At 52.2% G+C, this 16,255-nt stretch overlaps 1 protein-coding gene and 1 long non-coding RNA gene across 3 annotated transcripts; one reads left to right on the forward strand and one right to left on the reverse strand.

Moving 5' to 3' along the window:
- Positions 1 to 727: 727 nt before the first annotated feature.
- Positions 728 to 14,742, reverse strand: FAM78A (family with sequence similarity 78 member A). Its single transcript, XM_030000707.2, has 2 exons — positions 13,434 to 14,742; positions 728 to 5,329 (listed from the first exon to the last, which is right to left on the reverse strand). Exons 1-2 carry the CDS (start codon positions 13,694 to 13,696, stop codon positions 4,801 to 4,803), a joined length of 792 nt encoding a protein of 263 aa, XP_029856567.1. The 5' UTR covers positions 13,697 to 14,742; the 3' UTR covers positions 728 to 4,800.
- LOC115335269 lies at positions 5,762 to 12,826 on the forward strand. 2 transcript variants are annotated; one of them, XR_003921402.1, is made up of 5 exons: positions 5,762 to 6,235; positions 8,393 to 8,525; positions 9,316 to 10,419; positions 11,647 to 11,791; positions 12,313 to 12,826. It is a non-coding gene; the product is annotated as an uncharacterized LOC115335269 (long non-coding RNA). The 2 variants fall into 2 exon arrangements; XR_005931310.1 differs by lacking the exon at positions 5,762 to 6,235 and having other exon boundaries at positions 7,937 to 8,525.
- Positions 14,743 to 16,255: the final 1,513 nt, after the last annotated feature.

The following is a 16,255-nucleotide window of genomic DNA, read 5'->3' on the forward strand; positions in this document are numbered from 1 at the left end:
AAAAGAAAGAGAAACCCGTGTCTGCCTTGAGGCACAGCCGGTGGGAAGGGAGCCCGCGGTGGGATCGGCCCATGGCAGAAGGAGCTGGAGCACAGACCTGGAAGGTGCCAGGGTTGGGCCCTGTGGATTAACGGGTGAGCACTGGAGGCCAGGCACTCCCCTGCTCTCTGAAAATAATCGTGACAGTTTCCTTTACTGGAAAGCAAGCAGAACCTAAATATGAAAACTGTGGGGGAAAATAATGAAATGAATACAGCGTGGTATTTGAAAACCAGTCGTATACTGCAGCAGCTTTTAACCTCTCGTTTGCCCGGGTCTGAAAGGGCAGGGCTGCTCTCCGCTGCCCCGGGTACCACAGCCTGGCTGAGAGGCTGCCTTTCTCCAGATGCGGCATTTACAGCTAACATCTGACCAGGCTTTTGCTAAATAAGCAGTGTTAGGAAACTGAACCGTGCGGAAGTTCAGCTGCTGCCTGCGCCAACCGCCTCGACTCTGTCCTGCCGTTACAAAGATGCACAGCAGCCTGGTAATGAAAAATGCAGGATGTCGGCTGGTATTTTTAACCAGAAACCTCCACGCTCTATCTGATGCGGCGTAAGAGCTGAAATGGAGAGAAAAGGCACTCGTGGTAAATAGGGTATTTATTGCCGATTTGAAATGCGAGTGCAGAGGTGGTGGAGCCGTTCGTTTAAAAACAGCCACCGCCCAAAACCACTCCAGGCAGACGTGTTTGAAAATTTCACTTTATTTCTCTTTTATAAAAGCAGGGTTTTGTTGTTTTTTTTTTTTTTTTTACATCTCTGTAAGTGTCCAGACTCGGTACATCTTGGTTTTATTTTCACAGTATCTCTGCAAGACCAAGGACGATTCTTATTGCTGCGCCAGGAGCCAGGGCAGGAGGGACGGCGGTGCCGAGGTTCGGGCAGCCCTCGCCTTCCCCCCCCTCGCTCCCGGACCCAGCCTTGCTCTCCTCCGCGCCGGCTCAACAGGTCTACCCCTCCCCAACGCCGCTTAATATCTTTGTTGACTCTCCGAGGCGCTGCCCCTCTCTCGCCACGCTCGTCTCGGTGTCGAGGGTAGGAAACGAGAACCGAAGGGTCCGCGACGCCGCTCGGCGTGTCGGTCGTGCTCGACGGCGTCTGCCAGCCCCTGCCCCGCTGCTGGCTGGGGGGGAGAGGGTGCGGGTGAGGGTCTCGGCCAGGGCTCGCCCTGCTGCTTCCCACCCTGGACCGCTACGGGGTGTTGACAGGGATGGTCAGGCTACCCTCTCCGCTCCCGTGGTGATTTGGGGCCATAAAGAGCTGGGGATCATCGGTGGGAGAGGTGAGGCAGAGACAAGCTCACGTACATCAGTATCCCGTGTTGGTGCCCCATCACCTTCCCAGCGTATCCTTTGTGCGTTCCCGGTTCTGCAAAAAGCTGCCAGAGAAGGAGCTTTATTTACCTCTGCGTATTTACCACCTTCCTTGGTGCAGGATGCCCCAGGTCCCCAGACATTTAAGCCCCCGTTGGGACCCTGTCAATACACGTTCTAATCATATGGCTATTAACCAGCCTTATCAATAGCGATGTCTATAGCACCTGTTACTTCCAGCCACCGTTCCTTTTATATTCGATCTGTCCCCGTCAGTTTTGTAATGAAGCAGCATTGGAAAAACATCACTTTTAATCACAACACACAAAATCTCAAAAGAGGCAGCATCACTTTTCTGTGCCGTGTCTGGTGATGTGAATGGCGGCGGAGGGGCACGTTTCAACCTAGGCACGGGATAAAGGCATTCTTTGGGAAGGGAGGAGTCCATGCAAAGCCGACCCCAATGTGAAATTTGAATTTCATATTTACTGCTTAGCTGGGTCTGTTCAGTGCAACAGGACGAATTAGCCAGGAGGTTACTATCAAATTGCATGGATGCGTCCAGTCCACCAGGTAGAGGGAGTAGGAGGAACCCGGTTTACTTAATGCACTGGGAGACTAAGTCCAACACAAAGCTAAGTGGAAAAGGACGTAGGTGTTCCCTGAATGTGGTTTTTGGTGACTGAGAAGAAATCTTTCCTTGGAATTCCTTCGTGCAGCTAATTAAGACAACTGGGTCTGATATCTTCAACCCATGCTGACATCAGTGAGAACTGTAAGTACTCAGCACCTGGAGACAAAGTGAATACCAGACATAAACACCCCTTCTGCTCCCACCCGCGGCACTGCCCAGAAGTGCATCTAAGCGGTAGCCGAGATGCGTGCAAGCGTTACCGGCTATTCACCCACAGCTCACATTTTGTCCTCTTCTGCATGTATTGCCTAGGAGAAAATACAGACAAGTCCCAAAGGGCTGTGCCAGTAGAGCTATAGTTAGGATTGGAATCCATGTAAGAAAATGGAGTTTAATACAGAGAGTGACTGCGCAAGTCAAAGTCTCCCTAGCTTCATCCTTTATAGTCCCAAGGCCTAGATTTAGGCAACCTTTGGCTCATGGATTTGGGTTTGATCCAGTCCGTTTGTTTGCAAGCTGCTTGTAATGCTGGACTTCCTACCTCAGAGATCTGCCCGTTGAAGAGAGCAGCTCCGTGGCTGAGCATCTCTGAAAACCAGTGCATGGAGGAGGGCGGGCTCCCCTGGAAATGGGGGCATGCTTGCAGGGACCCAGGATCCTTGTTTGCTGGTTTGAGACTGTCATGGGGGGGGCATATCTTCTGGGCGTGCTTTCCCCAGGCAGGTGGTGATGTTGAACCTGTTGCCAAAGTAGATGGTGTGGCTTTGGAGAAGTGAGGAAGGAGAATTTCTTGCTGGTAATGTCCGATGTGGAAGATGAAGATGGTAATAGCAGCTAATTGGTGCCTCTCCGAGGGGAGAGCCTTTTGAGCAGCGTGTGTGCGGTTGTAAGACCTGTTCAGACCAGCTCGGCAGGGCCAGGCTTGTATCTGGCACGCCGAGCTCTCTTCAGTCCCGGCTCTTGAGGCAGATTGTTAATAAGAGGAAGAAATGGTATCTAGGGGAAGGAGCTGCAGAGGGAAAGGGGAAGCGATCTGCCTCAGGCCACGTGCTGGAGCGAGAGAGCAGATCCTCCGCTGCCCGTCCTGTGCCCTGTCCTCCAGATGCCACCTCTGCTGCAGAACCTCCTCGGCCGGCAAACCGTGCCCCTTCCATTCAAACGGCTCCTCTGCGCCGCGCTCTGCAGAAGCGCAGCTGGTTATCTCTGAAGCCATCTGGTCCTTCTTAAAACCTGCAGGTTCCACCTCCGGCTTCAAATGCACCTTACTTACTGGAGGATCTACACCCAAGACTCGGGGGTTGCCCTGCTTGCACCTTCTCCTGCGTCGCCCTTTGCTACATAGATGTTTGTGCCATAGCCAGACAGGTACGGAATCACCCATGGTCCTGTCTGGACCCCATTCCTGACAGTCGTGTAGATCACGAGGTCATTTGGAAGAAAATGATCTACTAACCCCAACGTGATTTGTTGTCACGGGAAGAAGAGAGTTTTTCATAGCTTTTGCTTATAGTGTTTGCTAGGAATGGGTGCCTGTTATTTTCAGACGTGGCTGTTCCTGAATTATGGATATTGCTGGGTAGACTCAGTAGATAAGATCTGCCCTCGCTTACACCCATGCATCTCCAATGACTTCAGAAGGATCCTTTTTATATCCTGCTCTTCTTACAGCACCGTCATTTGGATTTCATGGGAAAACAGGGCAACAGAGCTTCACCCAACAACAGCCGGTGCACGAGCTGTTGGCTCTTACGCCACGACAAGGTGAGACTGTAGGCTAGTTGGGCAAACATCTGCGTGTTCTAAAGACAAACCCAGTGGGACATCCCCCCCTCCCCTCGATTTATGTTGACTCCCAGGGCCACAATTCCAGCTGTGAGATTATCCCATATTCTAATGCTAACAGGAGACTGAGATCACCAAGTGTAAGCCGTGCAAGTTTGCTTGCCACCCCTTCTGCGAAGTGGGGAGATGGCCTAGTAGCTCCCACTCAAGAGACTTCCTACAGCAGGTTTGTTATTTGCATTGCTTTTGAAACTGAGATTATTTCCACGCTTCCTGGTTTTAAAACCTGGAACGAGGAAGATTTTCTTTTTATCACACTTCTTCCGATTTCATGCCCTTTTCATCTATCAGCCCGTGGCACACTGACAATCTATTCCTTGTTTCAAAACTTTCTCCTGAAAATTCTGTAGAAAGGACATTCTGCCTGGTGGTGTTTTTGTTGTTTTTTTTTCAAACATAGCTTTAAGGCAAAAGTTTGGCAATGCAAAGCAAAGTCTACATAAGGCCGCATGACTTGGATTTGCAACTCAGAACCTTACAGCTTAAAAAAAAAAAAAAAAAAATCCTTATCTCAAATAGTCAACTTTTTGCTCCAGGAACTTGTTCTGTTCTCAACCAAAAAGAAAAAAAAAAGACTCTTAAAATCCCAAATAAAATGTTCTTATTGTTCCGGGCAGTCTGGACAAGCTAATGAGACTGAAGTTCAAACAGTAACTAAAGTAGGGAAGGAAAAAAAAAAAAAAGCTATACGGGTAGACATCAGTGTTAGTTTCTTCCCTTAGGAATCCAGTGATGAGACAGACCCCAGTCAAAGGTCTCCTCTTTAGCTTTAGCACAGTGAAATCCGTCCCAATGGGAGAAGGTAGAATGGTTGCATTTGTTAAATGAATAAAAAGTGCATTTTGATTTTGCTCAGATTATACGTGTGTATTCTAATACCTAAGTGATTGTTTTGCTTCGTTGTTGGTTTTTTTGTTTTTGTTTTTTTTTTTTTTTTTCTCCCTTTTGGTGCCGGGACGCCAGGTTTATATTATCGATGTTTTGGAGGTATCACCACAAGCGGTGGTCCATCCTTTGGCCTCCACATGAGTACCTGAGCATCATTGGCATTGGGTTTGACAAGGGCACTGGGTGGTATTGGCTCATTCTTGCTAAGGACCTGGGGCTGCTCTTGAGCAGAGGGTTCCTGCAGCTTGGCACGCTGCCCCAAGGGTCTGCTGGGATTTACCTCGATGCCCAGCCTCATGCGCCATTTGATAGTCTGCAAGGTCACCATTTCGTTGGTAGCCGTGTTGGTTGCGACCAGCCAGGTGGTGAAGCTTTGATCCCGGTGAATGCTCGTGAGTTTGGCCACGTTGCTCTCGCTGACGGGCACTGCCCACGTCACGCTCGGGTAAAAGTTGTCGTTCATGCTGATGTTGAACTTGGACTCCTTCTTCGTGGGACCCACGATGGTGCAGGTTTCTGTCGTGTTTCCATACCAGGGATAGTTCACTCCATCTGAGTCACTGATGGCCTGGATTTTACCGTCCAGTAGATCCGGAAGCTCCCAACTTGACCTGCCGTGATCAACGACAAATTACGGATAATGCATTAATTAATTAGTTTAGAAACATGCCAGACTTGAAGGAAGGAGAGGAAGTAGTTCCGAACACGTTCCCCCTTTAGCTTTTACTGGAATTTGTGCCTTTCGTACCACCCTGCTGAAAGAGCTCATCCCTGCCATTAAAACCGTGTCTGCAAATTTCCAGGACCGATCATGAAAGTCTGTCCTGCTGCTCAACACCACTGAGGAACCACCCCCCTGCAGGGCCAGGGCTTTCCTTGCAGGGACCGGTGGCTACCTGGAGTGGTTCAAAAGATGTTGCTGTTCACGTAAGGCTGCAAAGGGTAGGTGCTCAGGAAGGCTCCGGTGTTGGAGAAAATGCAGGAATCTTCTTGCAGCTCCTTGGCTGTCTGAGCGTGGCTGAACACAAGGACTCGCTCCAGCGCCGCGTTCAGCATCTCAACCCTTGTGCCGGCGAGAGCAGGGCTGAGTTTCTTTCTCTCAATAGCACAAAATCTCCCGTGTCGGCAGAAGAAGGGGCAAGCTCAGAGCTGGCCCTGGGGGTGAGCTGACAGAAGACCTAAGCGGTGGAAGTAAGTTCAAGGACTCAACGGGTCCATAAAGCTTCCCATTGCCCCGTTCTGTTCTTTCTTTTCAGTCTCTACCTGCAAACATTCATTTTCTCGCTGGATAAGTCACTGTCCCTCCCCGCTGTCAGCCTGGCGCTGGAGGCGTAACCCATCCTTCTCCAGCCCTAGGAAGGACCCAGTTCAAAGGCTGCACACCAGGCTCCGGGCTGGGGATGGTATTACAGTAATCAGAGAAACCGAGGTCAGCCAGCTTGTAAAACTGCCTGAGCCGGTCGTCTGTGTGCTGCGCTTGCGAGACTGACAGAAAGGTCAGTCTTTCTAGCAAGAAAGTAAGTGAAAATGGTCACCTTATAATGCTGATGCACAACTTGGATTGTTTTTTATTAACTTCCAATTTAATTTTTAAGATGAGATTTGCCAATAGAAGCAAACTACCGTAAACGTCTCGGAAAAAGCATTAGATATTCGCAGAGTAGAAGCACTAAGGCGGCATAACCATAGACTACGTGCTCAGCACGTGCCAGGTATTTTAAGGACATTCTTTTAAAAACCACGCTGCTAGAGGTGGCTCTAATGTCCCTTCTTCCTCTTGCTTACGAATCCGCCCTCCCCGCCGCCCAAGTGGCAGAAGGGGCTGTGCGGCAGCAGCACCAGCTCGCTCCCAGCAGCTCCCAGCGTGGCATTTGCGCTTGACCCTGCCGTGGGGCTGGGATGCTGAGCTGGGCACCAGCCCCCCGAGCCCTGCGGCTCCCTGCTGCGAGCTGTACCACGGGACACGGGTTATCTTGGGAGGGAGACAGAGGGGACGCGCTCGGGCTCATCAGGGTAACTGTCCAAGCCTTTAATAAGTTCGGTGCTGCGGCTTAAAATAGCCCCTTGACTGAAGCGGGGGCTGCGGCCGGGCGCAGGCAGGCGGGGGGGGGGGGGTACACGTCGGGCCCGGCCGGCTCTGACGCAGCTTTGGGATGAGCTGCTCCTCTCTGCTGGACAGGACTAATGTGACCATCTCACAAGGCTGTTCTGATTGTTAATTAGTTAATGACCGTGAACTGCTTCCATGTTTGTAACCACTGGATCATTCAGCAGTTAGCTGTAAATGTCTGGCTGTAGCTAGAAGGTGCCGGAGGGGATTTAAAGATCTCATTTATGTTTTTTCACGCGAGCGGGGGTCCTAGCAAAAAAAAAAAAAAAACAAACCAAAAAAAACACTCCCCTGTGCCACGGCAGGCGTTGGGCAAAGGGCCGCACCACGTAGGAGCCGGCTGGTTTGCGGGTCGGACGGCCTGGCAGGGACCCAGAAGGGTAAGGGCAAGGCAGGACACGGGCTGCTCCGGGGGATGCAGGGATGCTCCGGGGGATGCAGGGATGCTCCGAGCGGCAGGCCCGGGGGTTAGCAGCAGCCGGGGGTTATGCAAGCGTGAACATCTCCCCGCGCAGATTTATGGGCTGCTGTCAGCTATGGCACCGCGGCTGCAGCAATCCTCTCCTCCTGAGCTCGTAGCCAGCAGGCAGAGGGAGTCCTTTCCCTGGAAGAAAATTTTTAGCGAAGGAAGCCAAAAGGAGATCCCTGAGCAGTCCTGCCAGGACCCCCATCCACTGGAGAGATGTTTATACGTTCTGCCTTCTAAACCGGAGTCATCCTGGCTCACCGTCCCCCCCGGCTCTTCAGGGAGAGCTGAGAAGGGAAAGGCTCTGGGGATGTTGGATGAACTCAGCCCTCGGCGGGCGGATGAGCGGAGGTCGTGCTCTGCAGCCCCCCACCTCCTCCCCGCCGCACAGCCCCGCTCTGAAACACCATCCCGGGGCTCTTTCTCTGCCTTTCAGCAGATGGTTTAGGATTACTTTCCATTCAGATAGTGGCCGGTACTCAGCTTGGCTGTCACCCGGGGATGAGATGTGACAATTTTCTAGAGGTTTACCCTGTGACAGGCAGGGTGCTAAGGTGCAGCCGCAGCATCTCTGTGGGTACAGAGGTGCCAAACTGGGACCTGGGATGCTACAAGAGGCTGATAACCCTCCTGGGCTGCTCCAGCCTACTCCAGTCAGAGGCTGGTGGGCGAAATGGCAGGAGAATCGGGTAGAGGATGCTCAGAAACCGCAGGTCAGCTAAGATCTGCTTGTCCCCATCTTCATTCCCAGTAGACATATCTGACCCCAGACCAGTACAGAACTGCAGGAGCTTCTCAGGATTTGCCCAGGATTTAAATGAGAGCAAAAAGGTGGAGCTGTGTCAGGGCCCGGGCAGGTAGCTGAAGGCAGGATGCTGCCTGCGGAGGCTGAGAAACCCCACTGCAAAGCCAAGCGTGTTCGTGAGCAGCGTGGCTGCGCTCAGGGTGCCTCAGAAGGGCACCCTGCTTAAGAAAAGGCGTGGGCAGGAACGGGGAAGAAGAAACTGGCCTGTGTTTCTTCGTGGAGCACGCTGTGCCTAATTCTAGCGAGTGTGGTTAACCCTGGGGTTTCAAAACTATCACGCTTTATCTGTGCAGCTTAGTAACAAGAAGAAAAACGAGGCCTTATGATGATCCCATGACTGGAGCAAAAGCAGAGGCTGCACGATGGTTGCTGCTGCTGGTGGTTGCCCCTCGCCTGCTGCTACAGCGAAGCCTGCGTGCCAGCCGGGTTGGTAGCCTTTGCCTGCAGAGTGTGTCCGTGTTAAATAATATGCCAACAACTGGCCTTCTGGATGATTTTGGAAAGAACACTGTGGAATGATCTTTGTCTGCATCAGCATCTTTCTGTGGTGGTGCCGAGCCAAGGAAAGACCAGAAAGTGCCCAGTAAACATTTTGCTGACAATAGCAGGGAAGAGGCATGAAAAGAAACCAACCTATCTGGTTTCAGGGATTCACTATAGCTGATCAGCTCCAAAATCAGTAGATTCTGGCTTGTAATACTGACAAGCTTGTTCCTGCTACTTCTGAAACCTTCAGAGTCAGTACGGGCATTGCCAGAGACTGGAGCTGCCAGCAAACCTCTCCTAGCAAATGTCTTCTTGCTACCAGGAGAAGGAACTTTGAGCTATTTCTTGTGGCACAACTGTACCCCTGCTGCTGACAACCGAGCAGCTTTATGTAGGTTTTAGCCTCCTAGTCCTCGTTCAGATACGTTTCTTCCTATTCTGTCGCACAAAACGAAGCCCCCAGCTTATCCCGAGCCCTCCAGATGGCTGCCCCACAGCACAAACCGAAGCAATCACTGCAGTGGCCTGTGCCGTGACAGCAAATCCAAGCACAGCAGCCTCCAGCCCTGTGCATCCAGCAGTGACACGAGTATATTCAGTTAACCTTTTCAGACAGGCATCAGGCGCTATTGCATCTCAGCCCCAATTCCTTAAAGCCAGCTCCTAATTAGTCACAGGCCAGATGGACTTGCATAACCTCGTGCTTTCCACCACCCTTCCTCTCTACCAGCTCCCTGAAGAAGAGAAGCCCCGCTCGGACACAGACTGTGCTCGGTGCAGGTACCAGCGCAACGTGTGGGCGCAGCGAAAAGCCGTCTCGGGTATTTCACATCCCTGCTCCTACCTGCCTCCCTCCCTCCACCTCTGCGCCTGCGCTGGTGACTAGCTGAAAGAAAGAAAACCCGATAGTCAGAGCTGCTTAATTTTAAATTGTCCTTTGCGGTGTCTCTCTCACCTACTCCGGTACGTCAAGCAATTCAAGCCAGGGTTATAGCGAAGAACAGGAAGGAAATTTAAGATGTTGGTCCCCAGCTGTCGGAGCCACGCTGCTGTGGTCCTTCTTCCCCCCACCCTCCAGCTGCATGTTCCTGCCTCGTCTCTTGACCCGGCAGTGATGCTTGATGCATGCTGGTTCAGGGGGTAAAACTAGCAGAAAACCGGCATTAAGAAGAAGGGACAAATTTCTGCTGGTTTAGCTGAGCAGGCTCAAATCAGACTGGACAAACTATTTAACTGCGCTAAGGTGCGTCCTTAGAGCACAGGTAAGGGCCAGGGGCCATGCAAGGGCAGTGAAGCCTTTTCCTCTAAACCCCTGGAAGGATAAATTCCCACAGCGAAGAGACCCTCCCTTTGCTTCCCATGGAAAGGATAACCTTTTTTTTTCTTCGGTGAATCTGTTTTTGATTGTGTTTTCCCTCCCGAGGACTGGGGGTTTATTTTCTTGACAAGTTGATTTCTCGAATTCATTGTGTGCTGCAGGGCACAGAAGATTTAATCTCACAAGAGAGATGCCCGGTAACGTAAAGCAATGATGTAATGCCACCCAGCTCCCCCATCGGGTCCTCCAGGGGAGAAATATCTACCTGAAACTTCTCCAGCTTCTTGACTGATCATATTCAAACTCCGATTTATTTATCTCTCTGTTTTGCATATCTCCATCTGCACCGCTTCTCGCACATCTCCATGGAGATGAAGAAACAAGGCTGGATAATGCCATTCTGGCGTTGCCCAGCCGCTGACACGGGTCCCACCAGATGCTGCACAACCGGGCGCAGAAACCAGCACCCACCCCAGGAGATCCCAGCGGGGACCTGGTCCAGCTGCTCCTGCACAGGTCAGAGCTCTGCGGCCTGATCCTGATGCCTCCCGCTGCACAGCAGCATCCTTCCCTAAGGGTACAGGGTAAAACCCTGCTCGGGGGGAAGCAGTAATACCAGCCAAACGGGAGTTTGCCCCAGTTCTGCACGGAGTGGGGGGGTCAGAGAGCACGTCCACATCCTCATGCTGGGAGCTTTCATGTTCCCAGCAGCATCTGCTGACTTACATGTAAAATAATGCCAGCATTTACGTGTTATCTGAGCTTTAATTATTTTCCCTTACATTTAAAAACGCTGCATTTAGCCCCAGAATTGTCAGTGCCACTTTAAACGCGTGTGTCTAAATTATCCCCTCTGTAGCTAACATCCCTATAGGAGCGTTATGCACAGCTCCATCTGCTCCAGTATTTCTCAGCTGTTTCTGTCCTCAACGTAATGGCCAGCTTATACACAGCTAACAACTCCGGAGCATGAAAGTGAAAAATTAATCCAAAGCCTGCTGGAAGTATTGATGCTCCAGTTGACCAACTGATTTTTGATTATTTGGAGTTTTCTGTCTGCCTGTCACCACAGCGATTAAAAATATGTATGTTGCAGCAGTCTCTCTTCATCATGGAAAGTTGGGACAAAGACTCTGTTGGCATAAATCAATGCAGCTCCGTGGAGGTCAGTGGGATTACATCAAGTTACACCGGCTAAAGGCTTGGCCCACCCTTTCAGATAGGTCTGTGTCCTGTCTCTCTCTATATAAAGGTCTTCCAAAAGCATGTTTCAATGGCACTGAAAGAGGCCTTTCCTCCCAAACACCTTTATTTATAGCTTTCAGATGGTGACAGGTCTATAGAGAGAGAGAGTGGAGGAGCAGACCAATTCCTACTTATGTTTGGGTAACTCTTTTTTTTTGTATCAGTTAAATGTCAATGAACCTCCTAGGGAAAAATCTCTGTTTCTGTGATTTTCTGGCTAATAGCTCTCCTACATAGCTGCGGTGTTTAATTCTGACTACCTGTTTACAGCAGTTAGCTTGTAGATACAACTTTTTTTTGTCTCAAAGCACTCCAGCAAGGGAAGACCAAATCCTCATTTTAAGCACAGGGAAATTCAGGTGCAGAGAAATAAAAGGACACGTTGAGGTTTGCAGCCCACAGCAGGACTGACAGAACAGCTCTCTGCCCAGTCCTCTTTATTTCAGTGGATGTGAGCTGTATTTATATACAGTGGACTTTTCTGTTTTCCTTTTGCAGCTGGCCGCTAAAGACAGGATTTCTAAATGAGCCCGAGAATTACACATGCAAATCCCAAAGGCCTAGAATTGGGAACATCTGAGCAACAATTTGTCCTTGCTAAAGACGGCGTTGGAGCCAAAAGGCTACAGATTTCAGGCCTGTTGTAAGTACTTTTAAAATCAAGATAGGCTGGTCTGCTCCTTTGCTGAGCCTCCCTGCTGCTGTTTGCCAGGTGCTAGTTCGCTCCTCAAGGCACTTTCTGCTTGAGCAGAGAGGGGACGTGGGGACAGAAGGGGGGGACAGTCTGTCACTTACGGCTGCTCCTCGGCATGCCCTTCCCTCTGATCCACATCTTACAACGCGTGTTCGCGCTGCGTCTGGGATGCTGAACCCGTGTCCTCATCTGGGCTTACGGGCAGAAGGGAGGAAAGAAGGGCCAGGGTGTGCGTGCAGATGTTCAGGCTGTCGGGAAGGCGCTGCGTTAACTCAGAGTTTGTCCTGCTCTCCAGCCCTACTCCGTGTCCCTATCCTCCCTCAGCCCTCCTCATTCACCGTTTTTAAGCCCCCCCAGACTGACCCTCGAGGGGCTGAGCCGGCATCCCCCTGACACAGGGCACTTGGGACGAGCGGACGGGAGCGTTCCTTACACCTGACCTTCCCGTCTTTTCTCTCCCTTGCCCCCAGAGACCGGGCAGCATCCCTGCCTCCAGCTACCAACCCATCTGCCAGCACCGGGCTCTGCGGTCAGGTTTTGTCCCCGTGGCTGGACAGACAGATTTCTGCCGGGCCGGGAGGCTGCACCTGGTGCTGCCCAGCACCGTGAGTTGCAGAATTGCTGTTCTGTGCAGGCATTTGGAGATCGGGTGCCGTTGCTGATTTAACTACGGGCCAGAGCCTGCGACGAGGTTTGGTGAACAAACTGGGGGGGGACCGGGGAGAGATGACTTTACTCGGTAGGGAGACGACATTTTAATTTGACTCATTCCTGTCTCACTATGACTGTTTGACCAGCAACACGGGGGTTTTGGTGTGCCAACAGCCCCTAGATTCCCCCTACCTTACCTAGATACCTGTATATTCCCACCCCCACATTACCCGAAAGGAGGGTAATGTGAAATTTTCACCCTGCTCCCAGTGATGCAAAGGGTTTCGTTATCAGTGGGTTAAATCCATCTTGGTCTTTCCCTGTGGGCTGCCTGCTACCGTGGGCAAAGCAAGCAGGATTCCTCCTGTGACATTAAATGTGCTCCCAAAGCTGGTGGGCTACCGAGCTCACAGCCATGGCCCACTGCAGCAGCCGTACGGCACGCCGGGGACGGCACCGTGCCACAAGTGTCAGCTCTCGGGTTTCCCTGGGGCTTGTCAATGCAGAGTTTTACCCCGTAAGGGATGGGGAGGGATGCTGAAGCGAGGAGCTGGCGCTCAGGGGAAGCCCTCGTGTAAAACACGTATCAAAACAGGGGTGCCTGCCGTGGCAGGGCTGACTTGGGATTTCAGGATCCCCGGTGCTGCCCAAAAGCTGTTGTGAAATACAGCATTGCTTTTGGGTTCCTAACAGAACCAGTGGGTTTTGGTTAGGGCTTGGGCACATTCCCTCTAGAAGAGAAGAACACCCACAAGCTCTCCTGTATTTTAAACTTACGAGAAAGTCCTCAGTTAAGTTTCAGAAGAGCTGGGTTTTAAAAATCAAACCACCTGAATTATCGTTTTTGGCTTAATCCAGTATTTCCCAGCCAGGCCGTGGTCCTCCCGCTCGCTCTTCCCGCTAGGCAAACGCACCCGCACGCGCTGCTGGAAATACTTACATTCCCTGTTCCCCGTAGTGATTGTAAAATTCCATGTGGCTGCAAGCCTGGATCCAGCCCACGATCCAGGTCTCCTTCTTGGGAATAGGGGGCACCAACACTTGCGCAGAGGCTCGGAAGTGAGGGGTCCGGTAGCGCAGGACCACGCTGGAGGACTCGTCGATGCTGGTGGGAATGGGATCGATGGAGGCTTTGACTTCAATCACTGAAATACTTTCCCGGAAAACTTTGGATTTGCAGCTAATACTCTGAATACAGCCCATGGCATACCCCGAGTACAGTCCGACGCAGCTCCTAGGGTACTCCAGCAATCCTGGGGAATATTAGGCATTGAAATTATCTGGTGCTAGATCAATTACAGATCTTCTTGGTTTGTAATCTCAAAACTGATATCCATAGGATAGAAAATTCATCAGGTAAAGCCTTAATTTGAGTATCTGTCTTACAAGTACTGCTCCTATTTTTGAGGTTAGCTGCACTTCAGAAGCAAAAGGGCCTTTAAAATTTTTTTTCCCCTTTTAACGACCCATTAAATCTTTCGCTCAAACAGTCTTTGGGTTAAAAAAAAGGTCTCTCGAGTTCAATAAATAACGGTGGTGTTCTTAGCCGATATATTTAGTCCTTCCTTTCCTCAGATGCGGTCTGTCATTCGCCGTCAAACATAGGACTAGCCGGTATTTCCCTTTATTCTTTGGATGAAAAGCAGAATGTTGATAGACACATCTATATAAATAATGAAATAGTTTTTAGCCCCAGCTTGTCACAACCGGTGTGGATTTCCACTTCCTGACTTGCAGTTGTTCATAACTTCCTTTCGCACAAAATTACAATAATAACAGAAAGAAACGCCGGGTGGAAAATGCAAAAAGTAGCCAAATCTCCGATTTTGGAGGCTCGTCCGCCAGCGATGTCAGGGCTTTGGGGAGAGAGATTTTTTTTTTTTTTTTTTTTTTCCTCTCCTTAGAAATAGCCGAAACCATAAAGAATAAATCGAAGGTCCTGGTCACGCAGGCGGGCTCCGGGGGCTGCGCAGCGGGGCAGGAGACAGCAGCAGCAGCAGCAGCAGCAGCAGCGGCGGCGGCGGCGCCGAGCCTCCCCCGCTCCCCGCCCGGGGCCGCGCCGCTCCGCGCCCGCTCAGCTCCGCGGAACCGCCGCCCGTGACATCCCGCCGCCACGCACCGGCCCCGCGGCTGCCCTTCCTCCTCCTCCTCCTCCTCCTCCTCCTCTTCGGCGAGCGGCTCTCCGCAAGGGTGTCCGACCTTCCTCCTCCTCCCGCCGCTCCTGCTTTTACCTCAACCGGCGGGGTTCATGAGCGGCCGCCGGGGCTGCCCCGCACACGCGTGGGCCCCGCGGTCCTGCAGGGCCGGCACAGCATCCCGCGGCGGCGGCGGGGAGCAGCGCCCAGCCCCGGCCGCCGCGTACCGCGCCGGGCTCCCCTGCGCTGCGCGGGGGCGAGGTGCGGCGGGGGGGGGGGGAGAGAGAGAGAGAGAGAAGGCGGGGGGGGGGGGGGCTCCTTCTCTCGCTCTTTTTTTTTTTTTTTTTTTTTTTTTTTTCCTTCGCTTCTTTGCTAGATGCCCGGGGAGGTGAGAGGAGCAGGATCGGTGCCTCCGCCTCCTGCCTGCCGCAAGCTTCCTCTCTCGCAATACATTCATGCATACGGGGACGGCGCCGGCCCCCCCCCCCCCCCCCCTCCACCCCCCCCCGGGTTCAGCCTCGCCGGTGGAACGGAGGGGGGCGGGAGGGGAGGGGGGGGGTTGTTCCAGCTCCGGTCGTGGCCGCAGCAGCAGCAGCAAATGGGTCAAACTTTGCAGAAACTCGCTCGTAGCCTTTCCGTACCAACCCCCCCCCCCACCCCCCCCCCCCGGGCGTGCCCGCCCGCGACCGCCGGCTCCCCGGGCAGCGACCGCCGCATGAGAGCGGCTCCTCCGGGCCGGCCAGCCCGGCGGAGGGGTTAGCGGCAGGTCTCAGCAACCCCCCCCGTCCTCCCCGTCCTCCCCGTCCTCCCTCCTTCTTCGCCCGGTCCCATCCCTCCCCCTGGATTTCGCTTTTAAACTGCAGCTGTTGAAGCTAAACCTCCTTTGCAAAAAAACCCAGCATTTCCTCCCACATGGCCGTGAATTGTGGGTAATGTAGTTTTTTTTAGAAACCTCCCCCCCCCCCCTTTTTTTTTTCTTTTTAATTTAACTGCAGTGTGTTTTCTCTTCGGTTTTCAGATTAAGATTTTCCTCTCCCGGCTGGAGCTTGGTTGGTAGGTTTGGTAAAAGGACGCTCTCCTTATTTGCAAAACCTGTAGCCCTAGGCTGGCTGGGCTGTGATTCAAGCAACTAGAAATGCAAAGCTCTCCATAGCAGCAGAGGGACTAAGGAGTAGCTGGAATAGAGAGTGAGAAGCGTCTGAGGCAGCAGCGGCCTGTGGCAAAGTTGTAAACTCCTAGTACAGACAGTTTTAGCCGTAACTTTGCTGGCTGGTCCTGCTGACCATCGGCCAGCTGAGGATCTGAATTTCAAGCGTTGAGCACCAGGTGAGGTGCGTGTGTCCAGCTTTTCGGCAATAGCTGCTGTACGTCGAGCGTTACGCAGAGCTCTGGGTACGCGTGTCCTCCGTGACTGGTTTCTAGATAGGAAACCTGGGGCACCGAGAGGTAAAAATTGCTTCGCTGGTGCCACTTGCAGTACGGTATAGCAGTGCAGAGCGAAGTAAACGTCTTTTAGTCCTTCCCACCCCGCACTCTCAGCAGGCTTGATTAGCTCACGCAGTGCCTGGCGTTTTTCAACGCTGTGCACTTGCTGTCTGCCCTCCAGCAGGTAGCAGAGACTGGAGCT

Source organism: Aquila chrysaetos, chromosome 24 (genome assembly GCF_900496995.4).
Source record: "Aquila chrysaetos chrysaetos chromosome 24, bAquChr1.4, whole genome shotgun sequence".
Classification (NCBI taxonomy): Eukaryota; Metazoa; Chordata; class Aves; order Accipitriformes; family Accipitridae; genus Aquila; species Aquila chrysaetos.